Source organism: Bombus huntii, chromosome 13, assembly GCF_024542735.1.
Source record: "Bombus huntii isolate Logan2020A chromosome 13, iyBomHunt1.1, whole genome shotgun sequence".
Classification (NCBI taxonomy): domain Eukaryota; kingdom Metazoa; phylum Arthropoda; class Insecta; order Hymenoptera; family Apidae; genus Bombus; species Bombus huntii.
Window position 1 is genome coordinate 2,593,299 of NC_066250.1, and position 27,055 is coordinate 2,620,353.

The window sequence follows — 27,055 nt, forward strand, 5'->3', positions numbered from 1 at the left end:
GTAGAATGGAGTCGTGGAGTAGGTCGAGGGGTGGGTGGATGGTCGAAGGTGGAGGAGGCAAAGAGGAGGAGGTGGTAAAATGAGGGTGGTTGGAGGTGGGTGTTTGAATGGGGAGGGTGGTAGCTGTCGCTCGCCCGGGCAGCAGACGTCTTCTGACCCGGCCGGTGGCTCAACTCGACTCAACTAGACTCTGCTTGCTGGCAGGAGGCAGCAGCCGGAGAAGGAGGAGGAGAAGGTGGCGGAGGAGGAAGAGGTGCGGGGGTCAGGGGAAAAGGAAGGTTCGCGGAGGAGACGCGAGCAGGGATAGAGAGTAGGGTGGGTAGGTGATGGCGATGGTGAGGGGCGCGGATGGTAGGTGCATTGCTTTTCACAGGAGAAGGTGGAGGAAGTTGGGGTCGTAAGGGTGGCAAGCGTATCGATCCGGACGGAGCTTGGCTGACGGCTGACGAGGCCGTCACGCGAGACGAGTCGAGTCGAGACGAGACGAGACGAGACGAGACGGGACGAGACGAGACGAGACGAGACGGGACGAGACGAGACGAGACGAGACGAGACGAGACGAGACGAGACGAGACGAGACGAGACGATACGGCTGGACGGAACGAACGGACAGACGAACGGACGAACATACGGACGGACGAACGGAGAAGACCCCACTCCGATCTTCCCTTCTACCCCGGAGACTCGTGTAGAGTCACGGCGTCGGGGTGGATGAAGCGACGAACAGTGGTAGTAGACTTGCCATAGAGAGAGAGAAAGAGAGAGAGAGAGAGAGAGAGAGAGGACGTAGGTAGGGAAGATCGCAACAAGCAGAAGACGAAGGACGGAGGACCGAGAGCCGAGAACCGAGGACCAAGGACCGAGGACCGAGGGGCCACGAGGGAAACTCGAGAGATACTGCTTACTTCCCCTTCGGGGCCTTCTCGTTGCGAAACAGTACCTAGATTGTACGTGCATGGCCGAATAGCTTGGCTACTGTACCGCGATACCACCGTACTTCCCTTCCTACCATCCTACTTTTCCCGCGTCTGTATATTCTTACACGTACAAGCATACCAGTGTGCGTGCATGGCTCCGTCGTCTCGTCTTTCGAACACGGTTATGCATGCGTGTGCGTTTACGAGTTTTGGCTCGGTATTCCGCGATCGCTATTTTCCAGCGGGATCTTTCCACTCTTCCAATCTTCCTTCGTAGACGTCTGAACAAATTCCTGTCTCGCGAGTAGAACTCTCGGTACTTGAACGTACTTTTACGACCACGATTATTCTTCTCGATGAGAGCCGCGTTTCGCGTAACATCGATCTCTCTATCGACGATCTCGATCGTATCGTTCAAAGGGATTAAAAGCAAAACGAAATATACAAACGCAACGAGTACTAACGTTTGCCGAATGAAACATCGACGAACGTGTTTGAACCGAGTTTCAAGAGATATCCGTTCGGTGGAAAGACGAGCGAAAGAAATGGAAGATGCGTGTCGGTAAGTTCTACTCGACGGCGGCCAACCACGGACCGACTTTTGTCTCACCGAGGCACAGGCCACTTTCTCTCCGCACCCTCGAGCCAACCCAGTTTCGCCCCTTTACCTACTCACCCCGATCTCCACGAGCGTCTCCGCGAGTCACTTTTCGCGCGTTACGATCGTCTCGAGAAACGCAACGCGGCGATTTAGTTATCCGTACGGGAAAGCGAGCACGGCACAGGTAGCCCGAGGGAGGCCGCAAAGGGAAAGAAAAGTCAGGGGCGGCAGGAGCGTGCGGTGTGTGCTCGAGAGGAACGAGCGAACAGGAGAAGGAGAAACGAGAGGTCAAACGCACTGCCGCCTCCGCCTGGTGGTTGGTTCGCGAGCATAGCCGCAAAGCGAACGTTGTCGCAAAGGCAAAACACTCTCGCCGCGTGCAAAGGCCAAACACCGAAAGTCACTTAAGCGTGCCGGCACGTTCGACGCCAAGCGCTGCAGCGGTAGTTCGTTTTCGAGTGGCACGCCGTGTCGTCGCTACGAGGACACGCCGTTGCGTTCTCCGTTGCCCGATCAACGCCCAAGTGCTAAAGAGAATCGGAAAAGGAATTCGTAAGAATACCGCTTCTGCCAACACTCTGATAGTTCTGATGGCAACGTCCAACGAGAACTTTCTGTATAATTTTTCTCTCTCTCTCTCGTCTTCTCCTTTGCGTGGACAAGGCGAAAGAAATTAATAATTCGTCCGATTCTCGTCGTTGTTGAATGAACCGGAGTCGGTCTGTTGTTCCTCTTTGTAAGAATGACTGCGAGAGTATCGCGAATTTATTCGAGAGTATGAACCGGCGATATATAACTCACTCGGGTGTTTGTCAGGCAAACGGAGAGAAGCAACAAATCCCCTGGTAAACATAAAACAACGGTACTGCATCGAGTCGGTACGGATACGCTTTGATGTGCTTCCACCACCCGCGAGCGTCTCTACCAGCTCCTTTATGGCAGCCATCGGGCATCTGTCGTACCGCCGTCTTTTTCTCCGGCTAATTTATTAGCACCGCTTAGAGAATGGCGCGGAGAAAGATCCGGCTGCAGGCGCTAGTCCCGAGCAGCGACTCGTCGCTGCGTCTCTCGGTATAAATCGGGAGACGGATCAGTCGGATACAGCGACGCCGGTTTTACGAGCATCGAAAATAGGGTGAGAGGACGCGAAACCGGGCGCGCGCGTTCCCGTTCGAGCTTAACGCGATGAAAACTCTCTTCGCGTTAAATGATTCATTCCGAATGAGAATATCGACGATGGCTACGCTGTCGTCGACTCCAATCTCGCGTTAAGAGAACGCGATCGAACTTCTGCTCTTCCGTTCCTGCGTCACGCGCTACGACGATTATATTCGAATAAGTCAGCTGTACGTTTTACGAAGACAAATCGTAGGAAAGCGTGGCAAGTAGTGCGACTATTCTACGTTACGTAGAGACGAAGTTTTCGCGCTACGTTAAACTCTAAACGCGCAATTCCGAACGTAAGTGCGATATACGTACGTGGTAGGTCGTACGTCGACCGCGCCCCTCGAAACGAATCGGTCGCTGCATCGAAACATCGCGAGAGATTAAACGACAGGCGCGCCTAATAAAAATATTTGTTTTCACCAGAGACAGGACTTTATTCCACGAAGGAAACCGTCGTTCGTTCTGTTCGTTCGCTGTTCGTATACCGGTAAACACGCGCTTTATTCGAGAAATACGTTCGCCGCGAAAAGCCGACAACGAAGCGAGAACGGTGAAGTTCTCTCGCGTGATCTCATTTGTCCAGCAGATATATATCGTTTTTTGGCATATTTGCACGTCGATGCGATATCGCGACTGAATCATGATCACCGGAAATAACGAAAGCAGATTAGAAAGCTGGTTTGCATACGCTGCACGCGGAAACCCCGAACCCCGGTCTTTCATGCATGGCTAATTCGTTAGGCATCGAGAACGATCGCGCATTTGTCGTCGGTGTATCGACGACGCGTATCGGCCAATTTCTTGGAAACGAAGCGACGTTCTTGGCCGCGATCTTTCCCACCATCGATCCATACAGGCCAATTCCCATGCTTCTTCCGGATGTGTTTCGGAGGACGGACGATAAAACGTCGGAGGGTTTTCCGTGTTTAGTCGCGCAACTTATGCGGGTGCCTCGTTTCCGCGTCAACCCCAAGCCTGGGACGAGCAAAGGACACGGCCATGCTTTTTCCGCAGGGTTGAAGGATTTATGGGAACGGAGGAGTGAGGCTTGGAGGCCGAAAAATGCGTCGGCATTGTTTGAGGTGAAAGTTTTACGCAATAGGCGTCGTTCGCCACGGGTCACCAAGGGTTTTTATTACGATAGACAGGGAAATTTCTTCTTGTGAGAGGAAGCAGGTATATAACAGGAACGCGCAACGCGTGTCCTTTCAGGACGTTGGAAACCATCGTAAATTTTTTTGCTCCACGTTTCGCAAACCTCCCGCAGGTATACGCGTTGCCTTCTTTTTGTCTACTCGAGGTTTTCGTTTTTAAAAAGAAACAATCGACGACCTAGAAACACGCAATTTTCGAATATCAGCGATTCGCTCGATTTCCGTCTCTCCGTACGCTGAATGGAAAAAAGGTCGGCTATTACCAAACGACAAACAACCGTTTCTAAATATAATGGAAACGGGAGAAGTTTGGCTTTGAATACGCGAGGTCCGTCTGTCGTCGAATCGATCATTTTCATTCGGTTGCGCGGAATCTCGCGACGAGTCTCGTGGCGTTTCGGATGAAACCATATAGTACCGCGCTGGCTTTATAATTCCGGACCGCCGAAAATATCTGGTAGCGAAGACGGACGACGGCCGTTAGGATGCGCGTGCGCCAACTTAAAGCACTCTTCCTGCTTTATGAATGGAGCCGTGGATCACGAGTCGTGGAGAAACGCACGGAACGGTAGCCAACTCGATCGTGTCCTCTGAAGCTATTCGAGCGACGCTTTATAATTAGCGCGCCGCTATCGAGCCTTCTCTTCTCCGAAGATTCGTTCGATCCCCTCTCTGCCATCGACGACGTTACTCGTCGTCGGACGAATATTAAGAAGGCCACGACGTTATCGGCGATTCTCAGGGTGAACGATCGCGTGGCGAGCAACTACGCTTTCCGCTTTAAAACGCATCGTCGCTTCTTTCCTGCCGTTCGCGCGATGTAACGCGACTCGATCGAAAGCGCCGCTCCAGATCGAATTACCCGCGAGTTTACTTTTTCGGACATTAAGAAGAGAAGATGCCTTGAAACTGCACCTGTTGCGCCAGCTACGAATTTTCTGATAAATAGCCAACGCGTTAGACTAACGCGATCTTGAATCACCCGTCGTTCCTCCAGTCGAAAAGAGCGGCAATAAATAATGCGAGCTTTCCACAACCGATTACTTTAAACGATCCGCTTATCGTTCGATCGAAGGTTACGCGAGCGCAAAAATTTGACTACGAGTCCGCTTGCCGATCTACGTACCCTTACCTGTTTCGACTTTTCCACTTTTTACCACGATCGTCCACGTAATCCATCGTTTCGTCCGACTACAATTTTACGAAAAATTTTAGCCGCGCTAAACGAGAACGATATCCAGCGGCAATCTTTTCGTGATAATATACTGCTAATTAACTTCCTCGGAGTAGCGAACGTATGCTCGATGGCCGACTCGATAGACGAGAGATCGATTCGTACGGATCGGCGTATTTCTCGGGTCCTTTCACCGGGACATCGTAAATTAAACGGAGAAATTAGCTCGAGCTATGCCGCACGACTCGAATGCCACAGTATATTTTGTCGTTTCTTAATCTATTCGCGCCTACTTTCGCTGACGGCTTCATCGTACTCCGGCTACGCGGCTGTTAGAAGAAAGAAAAGAGAAAAAGTACGATGGGTCTCGTGACTTTATACTTTTACCCAGCGAAACTTATATCGAAGCGGAACAAAACAACGAGAGAATGGAAATTCGACGACTAAGATTCGTCGAATTTCGATGAACCGATACGCAGTGAACAGATCCGTGTACGTTCGACGAAGAAGTGACGCGGTGTGTGGCGGAGAATTCGGGGAAAAAACGTCATCGAAAGGTGAATTCGCTCGGAAGCCCTGGCACCACGGAAGCTGGCGAAAAACTGTGGCGTTTACGGCGCCGAAACTCCGTAGACTGCCGTGGATTTATGTACGCGGCGTGTATCCGCGCGCGCGCACAACGAGATTTATCGGCGCTTGGCCGAGTTTCGGTAGGGCAAGTTGAGTGAATTGTAAATGTTTCCGGCAGAACTTCACCAAGATGGCGTCCTCCACCAGGGGCGAGTTTGTTTACGCCTCATGGCTCCCCACGTGGGAAAAGCAGCATGGCGCGCGTCGAGCATTCAAACCCACGAATCCACTAGCCGTTTGACGGCTGTTTTTCTACCAGCGCCCACGAAATTTCGTCGGCTCTGCTTTCATTTTATAGCGAGATTTTTTTTCTTTCTTCTTTGTCACACACACACACACACTGTACCGTGTCTTTGTTTGTTTCAGGAAAACATTCTCAAACTTTATGAATTAATCGTCCGTTAGAATCTTCTCGTATACATATAGCATACATAAATGTCACGTAAAGAACGGTAATTTATAAAGGAGGATTATTACTTTGAGCGGTTTCGGTACTATTCGATGATCGTTTCGTAAAAGAAAATGAAGATTTGCAAGAGTATTACGCTCGCATGCCTGTTCGCTACACGCGAGATAATTTACGTTGTTTCCGTGTAAACGGATACGTTCGAAACTCCTTAGATACTCGAGGACGAGAGGGACGGATTTAACGTTATAATTTCAACGAACGGCATACTACGAGCGAAGATAAAATTTTCCTCCGACTTTATAGTCAGTTTAGATTAACCGATGCGTAAAGATGTTTAACGTATGCGTCGCGAACAACTCGATAAAATAATTTAGACGCGTCATGGGAATAAATAATACAGCGGTCGATTACGGAATCGAAGAAAACGAGGAACGCGTGGAATCGATGAAATTTATTTCTTCATTAGCGAGCTTTCCTGGTCGTGAGAAAAATGTCGTTTTACCCAGAGGACGAATACGCGCGTGAAATTACTCGGAAAAACGACTCGTAGTACTATCGAGCGACGTGCTTCCACGTGGTCTCGCGTATACCACGCAGGAAAATAACAACGAACGAACGTCGAATCTGGAGATTTTCGAAAATTTTCCTCCAGACAACGTGCCTTTTTTCTTTCACGGAATTCTTTTTACCAAACTATCGACACCCTAACGCTACCTCCGTTGAAAATTTATTTTCTCAGCTGGACAGAGTTCATCGTTTCGGGGCCCTTTCTCGCCGATAAGGATACGATACGAAGAAATATTTCACTTACATTTCATACGTTGTGGAGCGTGCTGTTTCCTTCGGGGCATCTGCGTCCTTCGGGGATGCTCGATTCTCTCTGTGGCCTCCAGGTCTTCGCTCGTTAAACGCAGTCGATCGGAACCCAAACATGTGACGGTCGTGTGTCGCGATCTCACTCGAAGATCCGGCGTAGATCTTCCGCGGGAAACTGTTCCAAGTTTCCCCTTTTCTATGCACTACAGTCACCCACACGCGTCTACGCAACGAGCACTACCTCATCGCGATTTCCATAGATCGTTTCGTTGTTGCGATCGATGCATCGACGATCGGTGTCATTCTCGTCCTCCGATTTCTTTCTTTCTCTTACGAGGAAACCACACCTATATCGGTGCCCCAATACACTACTACGTAAGCACGAACAACGCAACTATTATCGGCTAGATCGTATACGAGGAGAATATTTTCTAGTTTCGGTATTGTAGTTAGATTCACGGAATGTCGCGCACTGTTTACACTTGAACAGCCCAGAAAGTCGCCAAGTTTCGTGATCCATACGCTATCGGCTCACTCTCGATCTGGATCTTGTGATCACCAAGCGTGATTATTATCGTGTGTACATCACTGTCGTATCGCGATCGAGGAAAATCGACGAGGCACGATTTTTTCCAACTTCCGGTATACTTCACTGTTTGAAAATACGGGAACGCTTGCTCGAACGAAGGTTACAAGAACGTCGGGTATGCCGCACCTACGGAAGATCCAAGACAAACGTGAGAAACGTGGCGTCTTCTGGAAGTTGCGCGTCGCGAGCGAGACACCAAAACGATCGGAAAGCGATCGTTCGTTCCTCCGCGTGTATCATCGAGGAAGAAACGGCACGAGACGAACGTCGACTCCGCACTTTGAACGTGTTCACGCGTTATCGTCGACCGACTCCGTGTCACTGGCAGATACTCGCGGGTTCACTTTGCGCGTCTTTCGAAAAGTTGCAGCGGTGACGATGAAAGAAGAAGATCGGGACGCGCGGCTCTCGAAGACGAAGGAACGAGCCGTTGCTGCGCGAAATCCGATCCTCCGTTGGAGGATCTAGAATTTCGACGATCGCGCGATAACTTATCTATCGGGACGTGTGCCTCGCGACGACGCCTTGCATCCACTCGGGACGCGCGCACGACACTCCGCCGTACGTACTTACGTTCGTACGTACGGAGCTAGCGAAAGCTCGCTCGACACAGGAAAATGGAAAAGAGCAAGAGAAACAAGGGGAGAAACCGATACGCGATCGCATCTGTGTGCGTGCTCGTTTCAGAGTGTGTATACCTCGGAGACCAATTGAAAGCGCAAGGGTGGAAAAGAGGAACAGAAACAGAAGAGGATCGCGAAAAGTGCCGAGAAAGATAAAGATAGCGAGTGAAAGAGAGAGAAAGAGAGAGAGAGAGAGATAGAGAGAGAGAGAGAGAGAGAGAGAGAGAGACAGAGACGAAGAAGAAACGCGGATGGATATCGATGAAGAGAGAAACGAAGAAGGTAAAATAAAAAAAGGAGGAGCGTGGGACAGAGCGAGAAAGAATGCAGGGGTAGAGGGCAAGAACGTGAGCAAGGTAAAGAGAAAAGAAGCGGAGGTGGAGGAGGAGGTGGAGGTGGAAGTGGTGGCTACCGTCGTTCGTGGATCGCGAAATCGAGCGGGCGGCGGTCCAGCGCTGACTGACTACGGACTGGCGTCGCGGCGGCAGCCCGCGTGGTGGGGGGCCCCAGGAGTAGTAGTCCTCTTTCCCTCTCGTCTCCTCCACTCGTTCTCGTTTCCTCGCTTGCCAGCTCTTCCTTGCTATGCTTTGCCTCTTGCCCTCTCTTCGCCGACTTCTTTTTTCACTTCTTCCACGCTGTATACTCGCGTTCGCGTCCGCGTTCACCTTACCGACCGATACGCGACTCGCGGAAAACCGAACGATTATCGAAAGTTACAGTCGAATCGAATAATCGACGCGACGCCAGTGACAAAATGGAGACAAAAACGAGAGGTTCGCGGTGCAGCCGGAAAACGTACACACGGATGGACGGACGAAATCAGAGAGACGATTCTCCGCAACCGTCGGTTTTCTTCGGCTACTTGTCGATTCGACACCGCGGCAATAACGGCCAAGGGGCTGGTAGAGAGGTTAGCGGCGGCGCAATGACAACCACTCCACGTCGCTGGATGCACTCACTGCTTCAACGTGATCGCACATTGCCACAAACGCGTTTTCCTTTATCTCGCTATGCGGCCTCTCTTTCGTGGAAAAAAAAAGAGCAACGATTCGCGAATGACCGGAAAGGTGCGACGAAAGTTCGTCGATGGGCCCGAGGGACTGACGTTGCGCTCGCGCGCGTAAGAGATGGTCGAGAAAGGAGGCGGGGTCCCTAACCACCTCGGCCCCGCTCCAAACCGCGAGAGGGGAGAACCGCTCTGTACGAGTGACTTTTGTTTCCGCCGCCAGAGGCGCTGCCTCACGATGTAGCTTGCCATCGTACTACGGCGTCACGGAGCCACACCTACGAGTTTCTCGACAATTTCAACCCTATCAAATCGCTGATCATCACGCAGAGTTCGGTGAGTGCGTCGTAACAATTGTCTTTTATCAAAGTACGATATATTTCATCGCGAATTCGTTTGCACTTCGCGATTAAATCGATATCGAGGAATCTTCGAAGCTAACCTCAAAAGTTGAACGAACGTCGTGTATTCGATAGTATTTCTAGAACGTATATAACGTGGATAAGAACGTTTGACAGATTAGAGAAAACGAAAGATAAACGCGTTGCAACGCTGATAATAATACATCTAACGACAATAACTTTGGCTATATGTAAGAACGATTCGTTTTCGATTTAACGTTGAAGCGATATTAATAACGTGACTCGATATCGATGCGTGTGTAACTGCAAACAAAATCGACGTATCGATATGAAATCGACTAACGTGCTCGAAGTTTGAATTCTAACGACATCGGGACTTTCATGTAACGCAAATTTTTTCCACCGTCTAATAGTAATAGCCTGTCTGAAATCGCTGACCGTTCTAACCTTTCCGATATAAATAAATACATGCCTAACGATTCTTAACAAAAGAAAGTGCCACAGCTTCGAACACTTTTACCCCGCGAAGCGTATGGTTGGCATAGTGAATCGGTGTTTCAGAACTAGCCTTCCCATTTTCCTGTTCTCAACCTCGAAAAAGCGTAAACCTCTTTCCACGAAGGAACGAGAAAGGCGGTCGTTTTACAAGTTCGGAGGCTAGGGTATCGCAGTTATGATCGTGTCTGTTTTTCGGAAAAGTGCTCGGTTCCTCGAAAGGTTTCGATCCGTCACTGTAGTAAGGACGAACGTTACCCCCGTCCGGGAATATTTTACGATAATTCGGGGCGAAGATTTGAGTTGGAAAAGAATCGGAAGGAGGTCGAAGGATACGAGTTCGTCAGGCTATAGATAGTTGGTGAGCGGAGATCGTTTTGGCGGGCACCGGTGGCGGCGCTGCCAAGGTTGGCGGAGCCGAGGGGAAAAGAGCATTGGCGTACCAACTACCAGGTTGTGCCCGCCTACCAGGCGGAGCCCGCATGATCTATAGCGTCATAGAACACCCCTGCCGTTGTGGTAGGAACTCGATGGCGACGCCCACGGTGTGGAACGTGCGCGCTGCCCCCGCCGCCTCCGCCACCACCGCCGTCACCGCCGCCGCCGACGTCGCCGCCACCACCACTGCCGCCACCGGGATGTTTATGCTCCTGCCGCTGTGTCTCTATCTAGTCGCGGTCCTGGCGCTGCGCTGTTCTTCTTCTGCCGTTCCTGCTACCGATGCTGCCGTCGTAGCTGCCGTCGTTGCTGCCGTTGCCGCCACCGCCACCGTCACCACTGCCACTAACATTGTCGGTCGCCGTTGCCGTTGCCGTTGCCGTTCTCGTTCCCGTTGCCATCGTACCAGCTGTCCTCTTCCTATCTTCAATTTATTCCGACTCCTTCCACCTTGCGTTCATTACCGCTAAACATTCCTGTCAATTAAAACTGCACCCGATTTACTGCCAATTCAACGTTCGTCCTTCGTCGGACCTTTCTCCCTCCGTTTTTTACAAAACCGTGTATACCTTGTATTTTGCCTAAGAGCAGTGTTTCTGCTATTTTTTTTTTATTTTTTTTTTTTTTTTTTTTTTTAGAGAAATGTTTGTCCTCACGGTAGCGAAATTAACTCGTTCCTTCCTTTTGTGAGAATCGTTCTTCGTAGTTTCAAAAATAGTATCCTTCGTCGCCTTTGGTAGCCGGCCCCTTCTACGTCGCTCGATCCGCGTCGAACTCATCCGCGTAGAACCTAATCCGTAGAAATTCGAGCTTAGTCCGTCGAGTGATGGATCGATTAAAGGGATCCGATGAAATTTCGAAATTCTGCTGCCTCATAAGCTTCGTCAGTCGGTCGATTCAATTGTTCCAGCGTTTGTATCGTTGAGAGGGCGCTGCGTCTATATATCGAAAAGAATTTCTTCAAGGAGCTGCGGATATTCGTGGCAATTGTCACGCCCGAGTTTTACGCCAATGGTGTTAGGGATTCGGAGCGGCGGCGACTGTCATAAAAAGTATTTTATTTCGACGATCGTGGTGCCGTTTTTGTTCTGGGGTTGCGAAGCGATCGTGTCGTTTCTACGCGCGTCAGACCAATTCAACGCCGCCGACATTCGCGGTCCGACGTTTACGAGATCGTTTATTAGGTGACGTTTCCATCGAGTAGTTTTGTTGCGAATCTTTTTCTTTATTCCAGGATCCACGTTAAAGGAGATTTCAGCTTATCGCGATGCTCCATCGTAAAGCTGTTCCAATATTTGCGAACGTAAACGTCCTAAAATTAAGGATTATCGTGAAATTACCGTCAAATATCACTTGTACCAATTTCCTACGTCGATAGTACGTACTTGTTAAATGTTACTTGTTAAATCAAATTCTCCGAATGATTAAACGCGTTCAACGTGTCTACCTCTTTTACTATAATAACCCCTATTGTTATATATATATATATATTTGAGAACATTTATTTACCGGCCAAGCATCGTTAAGATAATTTTCGTTGGTTGGAACAAGAGGGATCGTGAATTCGACAATCGGAGAAACGATGCTTTCACGCGCGTGGTAAGCGTCAGTTGCGTTTGTGTCTCTCGGTGACTGCGGGGGTTCCATTTACGAGCGTTCCTGTCGTCGGTGGACGAGACCAAAAGCACTAAACTTGCGAATATTTCGAAAGACGTCCCGTTATGCAACGACAATGTGGGTCAGTGCACAAGTCCACCGTGTACGTTTGCTCATTTTGTACAGTCAGTTCCCCGCGGGACCCGAAATAAGTGCAGCTCGTAAAATAAAGCACCGTATACACCGCTTTTCCCAACTATCTACGGTGGCCCACTATCGTCCATCTTCTGACAGTTTCTGACATCTCAAAGCGTGTTTATACATTTGGCAAATGATACGCTTTACGCATTAGCACCACTTTTCCGCCTACTGATCGCTCAATCGATGTTAACACGATCGCTGCTACGATAGATTGGGACAAAACGTTCATCACGCACGATTGCACGATACATTTAACGATACGATAGGCTTCGATCGTGAACGTTAATCGTTGGGAATCTTTCGTTTTAACCACCAAACACGTCGATTATTTGTAGCTGTACTCGTTTGTTTCGTTGCATAGAATTAAATCTAAATTTATGTGGAAACGTCACATTGACATAGCCGATCACAAGTATTAGCACAGCCGATATTTACTAATTTTCTCTTGTTTTTATCGTCTAGTTTTTTTCTAAACAAATATTAACTCGTAATCGATAGTGCATGCAACGCCGATGGCGAACTCGTTTTAAAGCGAAGTCGATGATTTTGCTGGAACTCGAACTCGAAATTAAAACAGTCGAAATTCTGGAGAGCGAAAGGTTACAGGGTATAAAAATTAGAACGAATCAAAGTTTGATCTAAAAGTAGTTGAACTGTATGTCGAAGAAACTGTTTTTCAGCTGGTGTTCCTTTTGTTCTTCGCAACGCGTTTTTCGTAAACCTCGACACCTACAACGGTGAGCGTATAAATAGAGGAACGCTTACTCGTAATATGAAAAATTGGATCTGCATTCGACTCTGTAACATAGAGTAGTTTAAAGGTACATTTCTTATACTTGGTGCACGCACATCTTTATTTTGTTGACAATACAGAGCCTTCGAATGTTTTCCTTCTTAACAATTACGAATGAAGTTAAGTCACATTTAGCAGAACTTTCGCTATTTGCCTCACGTGGACTTCGATCCGGCACGCGACCACGATGAATACGTGAAACGTACTGTTCAGTTTAATGATACACGTACACTATCGAAGCTACGTTCTTGAAACCTGTAAAAAGTCACGTGTACAAGATAGCGTATCAATGTTAGCGTCAACTTTCCGTACCTTTTTCTCGCCGAATTATTCCATTGAGAGAACCGAGTGGCTTGTACCGATTAATCGCATTTCGTTTCGTAAAATGATGTCGTTAGAAACGTCCGATAAGAAGGAAGGGGGCTAAGTGAACGAATAAGCCAAACGGTACCCTATAGCGCTTGAACATGATCTCGACGTTTTATTCTTTTATCGGATTACCTCTGAAAACAAAGGTAGAAGGTTCCTTTCCGGTTTCTCTGAAAGCTCGGTTTCCACGCGTAGGTCAGCCGACAAGAATAAAACGGGTAAAAGAGGACACATAGACGGAACGGAAGAAAGAGAAACGCGTCAAAGGGAGGCAAAGGCAGAGAGATTGCACGAGAACAGAGGGACAAGATTCGTCTTGTTCGAAGGGGTAATACCGCACCAAGACCTGTCCGAAACGAAGTTAAGCTTCGCAGTTTCGAAAATAACTCGGCCAGTAGACGATTAGAATCCACTGCCAGACGAGACGATCGCTGACCAGGCACCACTTCTTTGAAAATAATTTCTTTTCGTGTTTTAACGCGGAGAAATCACAGACGAACCCCCCACGGTCAATCGTATTACGAATGTTTCGCGCTATACTCGCGTCTGCGTTTTTTCATGGCGATCAAAGTCCGCGCATTCCCTGATGGTTTCGCGATGCATTATTTCTAGCGAAGGATACATCAGCCCGTTATCGTCGATCGAAATATCAACGGTCCCGCGAAACCTAGCGCGGCACGAGACGCATACGATCGTACTTTAACGTTCTTTCCTCGTAGTGCTCGCATATTTCCGCGCTCGTTGAAATTTTACGAGCCCGATAAACTTTACGCGTTGCTAACGTAACGAAATCGGCTCCGGTTCGATTCGTGAATTATCGGCTATCGAAAACGTTTCGCGTTCCCGACGAATACACGCTCCTTACCGTTCAATATCCTACAGCTATTATCGTCAAATAACGCATATGGAAAACATATAGGCTCTCGTACGTGGAAAAAAAGTCGCTCGTACATTGGACGCGTTGACACTTTGCGGAATCCGTACACACATAGGAGAATACGTATGAGAATATATATAGATATATATACATTTGCCGACGAAATATCCTTCCTTTTATTAGAGTATATTACACGAAACGCGTAATCGAGTCGCGTGAGCCGACGCGAATCGCCCACCGCGTATCGTCGACGTTGATTTTGCCAGCGGACCGTGTTACGATAGTTGGAGGATTTAAACAAGAAGAAGTAAATTTAGATAAATGGAACGTACGCGCAAAGAGTTTCGAACTGATTCCGATGGCGAACGAAGAGCAGAGTTGACGAATCTCGAGCAAAGCGACTGGTTCGCTGTGCCAAGATTTCCGTTGCGCGTATTCCGCGCTGGTGGACGATACGCGAAATCGAACGGAGAACGAGGCCGTCTTAAGGAGCGTGAAAAGTCGGCGGGTAAAAATGACGGAGATCCGCGAGACAGCATCGGAATTCGATGAAATCGAAAGAGAGATCGCTGGTTGGATAAAGTTGGGAAGATTCTCGGGACGGAGTCGCGACGACATGGAAGAAAGACAGGTTTCTTCGGCAAGGTTGACGGAACAGGGCGTCGAACGGTTTGCTGGCGTTTGCCGGCTGCGATTGGCAAAGTCTCGGAAACGAAATCTCCTTTGTAGTCGAAATAAGCGCGATTCTCTCCGTGACGGTGGCAGAACGGGTCATGGGTCGAGGGTTGGCGTCAGCGTGTATAGCAGCGGCAGCATTCGCAGAAGGTTCGGTATAGGGAGTGTGGCGCGTGGTCGTAAGGGGTCGCGAGGGACAGGCGAAGAGGAGGGGAGGGGGGGTTGGCGAGAGTTGGCCGTGCGAGCTGGTTGACGAAGAGGGTGGGGTGGTATGGGGTGGTTAGGTGGACGAGGATGGGGTGGTTGTCGACGATAGGGCGAAGAAAGAGGTGGAGGAGCGCAGAGAGAAGCCGAGGTCCGTCGGTATCGATCGGGCGTCTGCGGTAGATTGACACGTGTCATGGCCGCCTCTCGGTGTTCGAGAGAACCAGGTGGCGGGAGAAAGAGGGAAACGTGGAGAGAAAGGTGGCGGAAAGGAGAAAGGGAAGAGAGCGTAGAGGATGGTGGCGAGAAAGAGAAGCAGAAACGAAGAAAGGCTGGCGAGACGAGGAAGGTGGCTAGGCAGCGAAGCGGTCGAGGGGATAGCAGCGTCGAAGGTGGAAGAGGAGGTAGAGACCGGGGGTTGGTTGGCGCGGGGGGGAGGCGAGGGAAAAGGACATTAAGGTGCGTAATAGCCAGCGGGGCGAGCGCGCACCGCCGCGGCATCGATTAGACAGAGGCTCCCTCGTCCCATTGCTAGGATGCAGCCCTCCCCTTCTCCTCTTCCTCGTCGACCCACCGACATACTCACCCTCCGCGCTATATCCACCCGTCCACCACCCGCAACCCATACTCTCGACCGAGAGGTCCCCACGACCACCCAACCACCCACCCATCCACCCGCCTCCGCCTACTCCGTCGAACTGGAGAGCCCCCGAGTACGTGCTCTACATACACACTCGTGCGCTTATGTCAGTTCCTGTCCTGCCGTTGCCTCTGCTTCTGCCTCTGCCTCTGCCTCTGTCTCTGCCGCTGCCACTACCTCTGCTGCTACCGTTGTTACGACTACCGCTGTGTGCCACCGCTGAGAAAGAGAGCGACAGACGCGAAGAGAAAGAAAGAACGGGAACGGGTGAGATAGAGACCGTGGCCACATGAACACGCAGAAAGAGAAAGAGCGAATGAAAGCCGGTGAAGGAGAAGGAGAAGATACAAGAGCGAAGGATAATAAGAGGGAATGAGAGACGCGGATGTAAAGGGTGAGAAGGGAGGAAGCAGAGGCTACGCTGGAGGGTAGGCGAAGCCACCTAGCTATCCTATGGCACCTATACACGCGCTACCGGGGACACCAACGTCTAACGTCGTTATAAACATTAACGGAGCGGCTCAATATTCCCCGGACCTTGCATCCCCTGCGTCTACCTCCGGTCCATCTCCCTTCTAGACCAACCTCCACCTCTTTGCGCTCTACCTATCTCGGACGTTCGTCCATGGCTATCTCGCCTACCTACGCTCTTCGGACCTTTCGATTCGCAAATCTCCGACAAGACTCCCTGTCTCTAGCCATTCCGTTACGGATTCTTACGCGTTCTCGTCCGTCCTTGTTCCGTGTCAATTACGCGCGTTAACCGAAGATCGCTAAGAGTATTCATATACAGATCGAACGAAAGTAGATACGCAGGTCGTAGATCACAGGCGACCACGCCGCGTTACCACGTCGAGCGAAAAATCGATCTCGTTCGATAGACTCGAAAGCCGTCCGAGTTACGGCGCAAACACGGAGAGCGAAGTTTAGCCGAAATCGTGAAATTGGATTTGCTCTGTATTTTAAAGATCGATTTCGGCGAAGAGAGACGAGCGAGAAGGGCGGTCGGTCCGTCGAGCGAATTCGTACGCGAGGGTTCGTGCGCTGATTACCGTTAATTGCGGTTGATATGGAGAAACGAAGGGACGTACGACACCCTCGACCATTTCGATCGGATTAGCGACACCGATCGGAATCGTCGTGAACGGGGACGCCTCGTATCCCGTTTATAAACCGTGCTTCCGTTCGATTCATTTTCCGAAACGAATCCACGACGTAATAATTTCGAACGCGCATCGTTCGAAAACAACGTCGAAACGAAAGTCGCGATTTCCATATATCTGAAACTGTGACTACACGTACGTGCATATACATACACGTACACGTATAGTTGTTCTTCGTTGCAGTATCGTACGGTTTCACGTTGCATGCGGCACGTGTAATTTAGCTTCGCATGGCATCGCTACAGAGGGAATTCGTCTAGTTCGTACGTTCAACAAGTATCCATCCCTCCTCCACCTTCGGCGGCTCTACTTCCTGCCCGTGTCTGCAGTTAGATCGCAAAGTGGCCTCGCGTTCTTTTTAACCAGACCGACGGCTGGTTATTTTTCGCGTGCGAGAATCGAACGGAAAGCCGCGTTTCCTTGGTAGCAGGTGCGCTGTACTTTTTCCCATAGCACGATGGGTAATAAGGGATTAGTCATCGGTGATCGTCGATCAACGTTAACGCGGCCATCGGTTGGTTCGAAGTCTCCGGCGCGATATGTCAAAGTTGGATATTATATTGACGTATCGACGTCTCGATGCTGTCCACGACCAGCTAGCCAATTAACGGGCTTTCTTGTTTTTCCGGCAAACACTCGTAAATCTCGACGGATCTGTCCACTCGATTTAGTCCTCTTCTGCCGTGTCGTGGGTCGTTCGCATCTTTGTTCATGTTGTACGCGCTCTTCCCCACGACGACGTACAATTAATATCGTTGTTCGAGAGGTTGTCCCCGCTCGACAAATATTTAACATGCTACGGCCATCCTAAACTTAATTGGCACGCGTTTGCTCTGCTCCGTTTGCCTTTGCTTGTTCTATCGCGGCGAATCATTGCGTCACACGTTCGTTGCACCTGTGTATGCGCGGTAAGATCGTTCGAAGATACGACGTTTGGAAAAAGGAAATTCCACTTGTCCAAGCTTTTCCAAATAGTTACGGATTTTAGAGTTACGGATGCCAGAGAAAAAGGTTCGGGTCGATGGTACACGCGGTCGAATAATCGAGGATAATCGATCGACGAGTGGTATCGTTCCGATGAATGAACGAATCGACTCGCGTTCCTTTCAACCAGTTCCAAAGGGAGGACGCGAAAAGAAAAGGCGCTCGTCGAAGAGGCAAGCTTTTCCCTATAACTCGAGAGTTCCGCTATCTCGTTACAAATCGAATTTTAGTCACGTCAAAAGTAAACGATCCGCCTAGATCCGCGCGTTAAGCGATCAGGTCGCGAGAAGCGTGTTTCGAGCCGGATGGAAATCTCATTTGGTAGTTTTCTCCGTTTAATAAGACGAGAAGGAGACGAGAGAAAGAGTGAAAGAGAGAGAGAGAGAGAGAGATTGAGAGAAAGATAGAGAGAGAGAACGAGAAAAGACGGGAGACAGGGTGTAGGGAGACGGAGCCACGAGGTCGCTGCCGGTTCGCAGACTTCGGAAAGGGGAAACGGAAAGGGCGCAACAAGGCCGGGGGTAGAGGCAGCGGAGGGCGTCCGGACGAGGGAGGAGGACGAAGCGGAGGAAGAGGATGAGGCGGAGGAGGGAGGGAGGTAGCAATGGGGTGGCGGTGGATGGTTGGAAGTAAGCAGGGGTGGGTAACGGGCCGGGGAGTACGGGAGAGGGAGGCAGAGGGCGGCGGAGGGTCGGCCAGGACTGGGAGGCGAAGTGTCGTCGTCCGAATAACGGCCAAGCGGCATCGACCGATCTTCCTACCCCTAGCTCGTACGAAGCGTCAACTTGTTTCCCTTCTGTTCCGCGAATATCGGACCTTCAATTTGCCCGGTGCGGTTCGCTTACGCGATGCACTGCCCTTTACGCGTAATCCATACACGGTCCGTCAGTTGTCCCATCGATATCGTTCCCGTCCTCGTTCCCATTCCCAGTCCCGTACCTGTTCCCGTTCCCATTCCCGTTCACGCGTTCTCTTCCTTCCTTTCTACTGCTACTGTTCGCTTAACTTTGAAAAAAAAAGTTACTTCACGGATACCCACGGCTTTCTTTCTTTCTTCTTTTCTCTTCTATTTCGCGTTTCACTTTAGTTATACGACTAGACGCGGCAAAGAAGATGCCGCGATGTCTTTGATGTTGCCGTTTATTTCGTTTCGTTATTTCGTACATACAGCGCACAGTTTTCAGACTACACGGATAACCTATGGAGAGTTACGAGGACGACGACGACACTCACTTCTGCATCAAATGCCATCTGACGATACACGGCCTCGACAATTACGTACGACATCGTCAATCCGGATGCCGGCCACGGGACGACAGGAACGTAGCCGCGCGGGTATCACCCACGACGCCCGCTTCACCGACCACCGTTTTCTATCCGGAGATACTGAACGCGGACGCGTTCTTCAGTTCGCTGGAGCTACAGAGTAGCTCCAAGTCGAATCCTCGAAAGGCATCCGGTTTGCTCGAGGAAAGTAGGAAGTTCAAGAAGGACGACAAAAGGAAAAAAAGTCTGAAATCGCAGGTGGACGCGGACGAATCGCCGGTAAAAGAGAAGCTTCACAATATGTTGCCCGGAGTTTCGGAGCTCGAAAACCCGACCGATCACCTCTGTATGCCATCTCTCGTTGGATTTCCCGATATCGTTCCGTCCACGTCCAATAAGCCTACGATCGCGAGCAACCGAAACAAATTAAGTCAATCGATGAGCAACGTCGCCACGAACATCGACAGCGGTGGATTTTCGGTGAAGCCCGAGCCGGAAAATTCCTTGGAAGGTCTGATGACGTCTCAGGAATCCAAGCAGTCGGATAGAAAACGACAGGAAGAATCGCAAAGGATCGAACAGGCTCATCAAACGTGGTTGGAATACACGATGTTGGCCGAGCTGGTGTCGAACAACGAAAACAAGGATCTGACCAGATACGAGTACGAATATCAACAGGACGAGGATTCGGAGGACGATATATTGGAGGAAGATATGGGGGAGGATGACTCTTACTTCGAGTCTGACGATGGGGAAGATCGAGAACGTCCACCGCGTGGTCACATCGGTGGCAAATGGAAGCCAGAATTGGACGATCTTCCTCAAAATATGTCTCAACTTCAGGACGACGACGTGGAGCCCGAAGACGAACATCAAGAACATCCGCCGCCGACTTATACAGGGGGCAAGTGGCGACCCTCGGACGCCTCGCAGGTACGTAATCGTCGAAATTGTTTTATCAGACGCGCAACTGTCGCGCCTATCTCTCTGCTATCAACTTTTCCGAGCCTTCTGTTACGCGTATTAAAAATACGTCCACGAAGCGTTACGAACGAAAGCTGTGGTTTTCAAAAATTTCCACTGGCATCTCTTAGAAGGCAGAAGAGTACGAGACTAAGAGCAACGTCGGACAACCATCGCCAGGACACACACGAGGGAAATGGGTACCGGGCGCGCAAACGGATATCGAATCAGGATATTGGTGCAGTCCTTGCGGCAGGAAACTTGCCTCTCGATTGGTCTACAACAGGCATCTTCTCTCTGATTTGCACGCTAGAAGGAGCATGCGAGAAATCGATGGCGTTCTTTGCCCGCCGCGTGCCGTCAACTTGCACGCACTGAAAAAATCATCGACTCGTAATCAGGTAACGATCTCGATCTTTATCCTTTCGTCTCGTTGCTTCTTCGATCGGTTCCAACTTTCTCTACCTCCTTTACCTTTTTCCTTCTTTCAGTTCCTTCGGTTTCTTTTTTATTATATTCTTTACTTTTTTCCTTCTTATTACCTCGTTTAGTTGTATGCCCGTGTCTTTTTTTTTTCACTCTATATATATATATATATAAATACATATGGGAGAAATTTAGGCGAATGTAGAAAACTGACGGATATGCTTGTCTGACAGAAAACTAAACAAGCGGCGGAAACGAAAGAAGCAAAGAAAAGTTTGCGAAAACGAGAAAAGGAAATACTTTGTTGCGAAATGTGCCATGCCCGAGTGAGAAGAACGCAAATGGGCAAGCATTTGCTCTCTCATTATCACTGCCGCGTGGCAGGTGTAAATCCTTGCGGCCCACGGGCGCGTCGCTTTTTACTAGAAAATATGGCGAATGTGGTTCGGCAGTGCACTTTTCAGTGTTTCTCTTGTCGTTTTTACTGTAACACGGAGGAAACATTCCTGCGTCATTGGCGATCCGATCTCCATGCAAAAACGCTCGACCAGGTATTCTCTCTACGTTACGATCTCGATTTACGAGTACAATGGAACTCCTTTCGTATAAATTCTGTCTATTTCTATCTAGTATCTACTTATTTAAAAAATGCTCGACGATATTTTCTCGTCTCGTCGATTCTCTGTTTCCAGATCGCCGGCAGTTACAGATGCACTCCTTGCGACTTTTGGTGCGAGGACAACGAAACGATGGAAGCGCATCTGGTCGATTCGAGTCATCGCGACGTTGTTTCCATGATGAATGGTTCGGTACCGATCAGGATAGGTCGTCAGCGAGCTCTGACTTGCGGTGGTTGCGATCGTCGATTCCGTTATAATTTGCAACTTCGATTGCACATCAAGGAAACCGGCCACGAAGAGAGTTTGACCGCGACGGACGAATATCAACAGCGAATCAAATGCAATCTGTGCCCGCAAATAGTTCGATCGTTGGTGGCACTTCAGCGTCACCAGTTGTCTTCCCACGTCACGAAGATCGAGAAACACGAGACGAACGATTCGTCCCAGCCAACGCCTTATTTCTGTTCCTTCTGCTCGATGAACTTTGCCACTGCTCGAGAAGCCGTATTACATCGAAGAACGTCCAGTCACAAGGAGATGGTGAAGGCTCGGAAAAGCAACGAAGGCCCGTCGACGTCCACGGTTCGCCAGTGTCCTCATTGCAAGCAGAAGCAGACGAATTTGTCGGAGCACAAGACACACCTTCTCGATAGTCACCCCGAGCTTTGTTACAGGTAAGAGAATCGAAGTGGCGATAATACGCATTCAAGAGTCCTTAGTTCAAATATTCTACCTCTTACTTCGAAGTCGAAAGAGACTAAAGTTTTATCTAGAAGCCGTAACTGTACGATATGATATTGCTCGAAGGGTAGGGAACACGGAAAACTTGAAATATTTCGTTGGCGTATGTATTTCGAGAAATGAAAACATTCTGGATGGGATGCTTCGGTTAAAACGGACAATACCGTAGACAGAAACGATATAACGAGCTGGTAAAATCAACGATATGCTAAAGTTAGTGGGGATTGATAATTAGGACGCGAAGTGTCAAGACGTTTCGTACAATACGCGCGACGCGTTGATGAAAAATTTCTGCGATTGTTGGAATATTTCCGCGAACCGTCGTACATGTACCTGATCGATGTTTACAGATGTCCCAAATGCGGTACGTTGTTTGCCCTCTCGCAAGACGTGACGAGGCACACGAGGGAAAACAAGTGCCATGACTCAAACGATGAATCGAATAAAACGAAAACAGCGGACGCGAGAGACGAATGGAAATGCAACAGCTGTAGCTTCTCGACCAACATTCAGGCGGAATTTATCTTCCACGAAGCTCTTCACGCCGGGATCGTACGAAACGATAACGAAGACGAGAACTCTGGCAAATCATCGGCAAAGTATTCTTGCCCCGTCTGCAAGAAGGCATTCACGAAAGTGTCATTACGGAATCACATCAGAAGCCACACCGGAGAGCGTCCGTTTCCGTGTGCCAAGTGTCTCGTGCCCTTTTCCAGGAGATCCGACCTAAACGCCCATCAGAAACAGTGCACGGCTTCGACATCGTCGGGATGGTCGGAAGGTTTGGGACGGAAACGCAGCTTTGTTTGTTCCGAGTGCAACAGCGCCTTCTACACAAAGTAAGTACCGTTTTATTTAACGCTATTCTGCCGTGTTGAGTCGAGAAAGCGTATCTGCGACTCTCGCTTAAATCGAGTCATGCCAGATAGCAGGAAAATATTTTATCTACACTGATACGGAAGATATAACAGTGTCTATGCTTCGGATGTCTGTGCGTTAAATCGATGCCCGGTTGTTGCTAAAAGTCAACTTTTCTTAAAAAGGCTCCTTCGACCTATCCGACCTGTTCGAATTAATACGGCGAAATTGTCGGAATGTTGGATTTTACAGCGAGTTCTCGATCATATAGTATACGCGTGTCCGTACGTTTCTTAACGATAAATCGTCCGAGAACTTTCAACTTTTGGACGTTGCGTTCTATTTTTTCGCACGTAACGCGATGAGAAAGGAAGTAAGTACATGCACGTTGAGACGTCATGTTGCGAATAATTTATCCTTCTGTTCCTCAAAACCGAGATATTATATTCATCTAGAATGGTAAAAACGGCAACAGCTCTTTACTAGCTATCTGAAGCATAAATATTCGCTCGGATCTCCATCATCTGCGTGGAAATGAAAATAAGATCTGGTCGACTATCACGCACCCAGTTATCCATACGAATTCCCAGTCCCACACTATTTACAGCGAATATCGGCACGCTTCGAAGAAGCTGTCTCTGTCCGGATGAAAATTATCGTGCGATTAATAATCTTAAACGATCGTTCGAAAATGGCGCGTAAAAGTAATTGCTCGGGCACGTTCTTCGTGTACGAAAGCTCTGGATGGCTCGTATGACGTATAGCAAACGTTGTATCGTGACAACAATGGGTTTAACGTAGAAAACTTGCTGCATTATCCGGCTAACAAAAGGATCGCATTTATCACGGGATTTCCAGTTAGGTACAATTATATCGCATCGATCGTAGATCGGTAGGTCGTCGAACGAACCGTGACCGCGTTCGATGCAAACCGCTCTGTACTTCGCTACCTTTCACCGAGCTATTTATCTTTCGTCGAGTTACCTTTGCGAGTGCGTTAACATCGACGCGAGAGTAATATCGTAAATATTCTAGGCTACGCCCCAAAAGTGGGCATCGCTGCTTACTCGAAAGTAGCCTGAATCGAAATACAGAAGGCTGTTTCCCCTCGTATCGTATGTATCGTTACGTAGTCGCGACACCGCGTAGATCTCGTATCGCCGTTGGTAAATGTTCGCCTTGTTACGAAGCCGGTATGGATCAAATTTTATTATAGCTAAGATATCAGGCCGCGAACGCGTACAACTGCTATTCGCTACACTTTCCATTAATATTGTCCCGAGTAATGATCATATTAATTTTATAATCACGATAATCGCGTGATCGAAGACCGCGGTTAAAATATACGATAAGTTACGGCACGTGTTCCCATCTTGCATAACACAGAGTTTTCGATCTCTCCGTTTAATTAAACGAGTGTTTTGTCGTTTTCTTGGATCGTTTTGAAGAATACCGATAACGTTAGTCGCTCAGACTGATGTTACGAGAACGAACGTAACGCAACGACTAAACCTTCTGACAACGAGATCAGAAACGAACGAAGCATCGATAAAACGAAAGAAGCATCGTTGAACGAAAGAAGCCCAACCCTTTTGAATTCCAGTTAAGTATAATTCTGACCTTAAGGGACTCGACGTTGAGAGCGGAAGAAAACGCTCGCTTATCGTAACGCAAATATTACAGCGTCTTCGAGACGAGGGACCACCGTGCTGCACCGTGGCTATGAGCTCGACTTCCGTTCTAAGTAAAGGGTGTTGCGTTCGCGGATAAAAAGTGCAGGACAATAAAAGCCGGGCTCGCGTGCTGAAACCACGAAACGTTCGCGGGTTCTCGTAGTAAAAGTGTCCTCGCTGCATAACTATAAAATAAAAGACCGTGTCCATGGACAAGGGTAGCGAGAGACGAGAGGGAGAGGCGAGTGGCCGAAGAAAGTACGGAGATGGAACGGAAAACTCTGGAGAGCGGGTGAGGTGGGGGTGGAGGAACGAGAGTAAACCGTGGTGCGAGAAGGAACTCGGCTCGCTCTCTGCCACCGGTTCGTATTAACATCTCATAGTGGCCTGTAAGCCCACGGGTCATTCTAGCATTTAATGGGCTTGCATTATGGCCCGTGCAAGTATGCGTCCTACCGGCGCGCGCGTCCACCAGTACCAACCTACGTAACTAGAAACTTGTACTCGCTAATGCTTCGTTACACTAGCGAAATTACTAGCGCGGATTAACGCCCCGTGGGTCCTATTAAAAATGCGATCGAATCCAATCCCGCTAATGCCAATTTACGCTGCGGAGGTCGCGCGACTCGAAGGACCACGGATAGGAGGCAATGCCGGAACGACGTGGACGAATCGTCGATACCTTTAGCAGATGCTCGAGGTGGACCATGGCGATACGTATTTAACGATGCTATTTGAATCGGGTTGAAGAATCGATAGCTATTGCGTATAGCGTAGGTAATATTTCAGCATCTAAAAAGCAACGAGGAAAAGCTCATAGAAACCCATATCGGCCCTTGGCGTTGATAGCGGCACAACTCGAACAATTTCGAATTTTGCTTACGTTCGATAGAAGGTCTGCGTTGTGTTTCTATATTTATCGTGATATAATTTTATTATAATTTGGCATAATCGATATAGATTACATTGTAATTGTAATTTTAGAACGTTATGATTCCATCAGTTTTGCGAGAAAAGGGGAAAATTATTTCTTCAAACTTATTTCATCAATCTGGTGTCGATTTTACAGCGATATTCGCTCATCTTCGGCTGTTTTACGACGCTACAAGTGCAAGATTATACTGGCTTCGCGAATAGTGGCGTATCTTGCGTCAAGTCGGCCTTATAACGTCGTTGAAACGACTCACGAAGATTCCTTCGTGAATTTTAAAAAGCCTCTCTTTCGAAATTTACATTGTCCGAGTTGCGCCACTATCACTGCCAAGCAGCGATGTGACGTCTCATTCGATGTTATTCGACGAGATTCTTTAAATATCGCCCACGTGTCACCACGGACACCTTCCATATTTTAATAAAAGTATAACACGCGAACGTAACGAAGTACAACAGGCATTTACAAAGAGCTTCGTGAGTTAGGTTAATTGCGCGCGGAGATACGTGTATCGCGATACGCGTATGATAGATATCAATGGTACATGTACCGCTTATAGGAACGTTTGTACGACGATTCTCATGAGATACAGTGTCGCGATACTGATTTTGCGTATCTTGAGCTGCTCGGTTACCGGTGACTTTACTCGCATGAAACAGGCAGATGAAGTTATGATTTTAATAACTTCGATAACTATCGGATCTTAAGATTTACCTCATCCTTTCACGAACGTCTTTATATTTATGAAGTAATTAATAGAATAATACCTTGTAATAAGTACTTGCTGCATCTTATTTTACAAGATTAATGATCACAGTTACCAGTTAAAGGTGTGGTATTATGATATTCAAAGTCACTTAGTCTTCAAACTGGATCAGTAACTGAAAAATGTTATTCTACGTATATACCTGCTTTTATCTGCTTTTACAAAAAAAAAAAAGAAAAAAAAATAAAAAAAACAATCGACAAAGAACCGTACGTTTTACCGAATTCCAGCGAATCTTAGAGAAAATCTGCGCCAATACTTTTCTTCGTTACGTGATACGTAAATCTGAATACTATGGAGGAAAGTTAGCGTTCGTAGGTTCCCGCGACTAAACATCACCGTACACAGAACCGGAGACATTTCTCTGGCGCGTCGTCGATGCCGGTATTAAACCATTGGCCGAGCGATCGCTATAAAGCAAATGTTAACACGTATGCTCGCTCGTTCACCCGGCTCGATTTCCTCGTCCCTTTTTCGCTCCCTCCTTGATCGTTCCTTCCGTTCGGTTCTCGTCGTTCTTGCCACTCGTGCTATCCCGTCTCGTACACGCGTTACCTTCTCAAATCTAGCCGTGTCTTCGTGCCGAATAGTCGGTCAGAAGTCTCCGCGTCTCCGCCCGAAACGACAAGGGTTTCGCTTAATGTCATGATTCCGGCCATTTCCAGGGATTAGGCACCCCTATAGTCGTTCCTACTATATCCCTCGCGATCTTTTCCGCAGTCCACGCATAGCGTTTCGATACAGGTTCGATCGAGTGTTCGCGATACGCTCTCGATCGCGGTTAAGATCTTCGGATTCGAACGAAAGTCGAAGGACCGTGTATTTCGAGAATAGCTGTTCGTGGCCGTGCGAAGCGAAAAGAACGAACCACATTAATTGTACAGCGAGTCATTGATCGATACGGTGTGGCAGGTCAATACGCTTTGGA

The 27,055-nt window shown here is 48.7% G+C and overlaps 2 protein-coding genes across 5 annotated transcripts in view; one reads left to right on the forward strand and one right to left on the reverse strand.

The window, feature by feature from the left end:
- LOC126872573 (protein tiptop) overlaps window positions 1–8,871 on the reverse strand; it is a 90,166-nt gene extending 81,295 nt beyond the window's left edge. Inside the window, exons 1-2 of one of the 3 annotated variants that reach the window (XM_050632678.1) lie at window positions 8,493–8,871; window positions 6,864–7,583 (exon numbers count right to left, since the gene is read on the reverse strand). Coding sequence is in view for 1 of the 3 variants with exons in the window: in XM_050632679.1 (XP_050488636.1) it covers window positions 6,864–6,903 (40 nt within the window). In the remaining 2 variants the exon portion in view is untranslated. Of the gene's footprint in view, window positions 1–6,863 lie in introns of all 3 variants that reach the window. The other 2 variants (XM_050632677.1, XM_050632679.1) reach the window with 2 other exon arrangements.
- Window positions 8,872–9,040: 169 nt separating this feature from the next.
- LOC126872575 (zinc finger protein 808) overlaps window positions 9,041–27,055 on the forward strand; it is a 38,351-nt gene continuing 20,336 nt past the window's right edge. The window contains exons 1-6 of one of the 2 annotated variants that reach the window (XM_050632683.1): window positions 9,041–9,422; window positions 19,061–20,082; window positions 20,244–20,513; window positions 20,772–21,089; window positions 21,231–21,832; window positions 22,250–22,738. In XM_050632683.1, the coding sequence (XP_050488640.1) occupies window positions 19,084–20,082; window positions 20,244–20,513; window positions 20,772–21,089; window positions 21,231–21,832; window positions 22,250–22,738 (2,678 nt within the window). In that variant the 5' untranslated portion in view covers window positions 9,041–9,422; window positions 19,061–19,083. The remainder of the gene's footprint in view (window positions 9,423–19,060; window positions 20,083–20,243; window positions 20,514–20,771; window positions 21,090–21,230; window positions 21,833–22,249; window positions 22,739–27,055) is intronic. The other variant, XM_050632682.1, reaches the window with a different exon arrangement.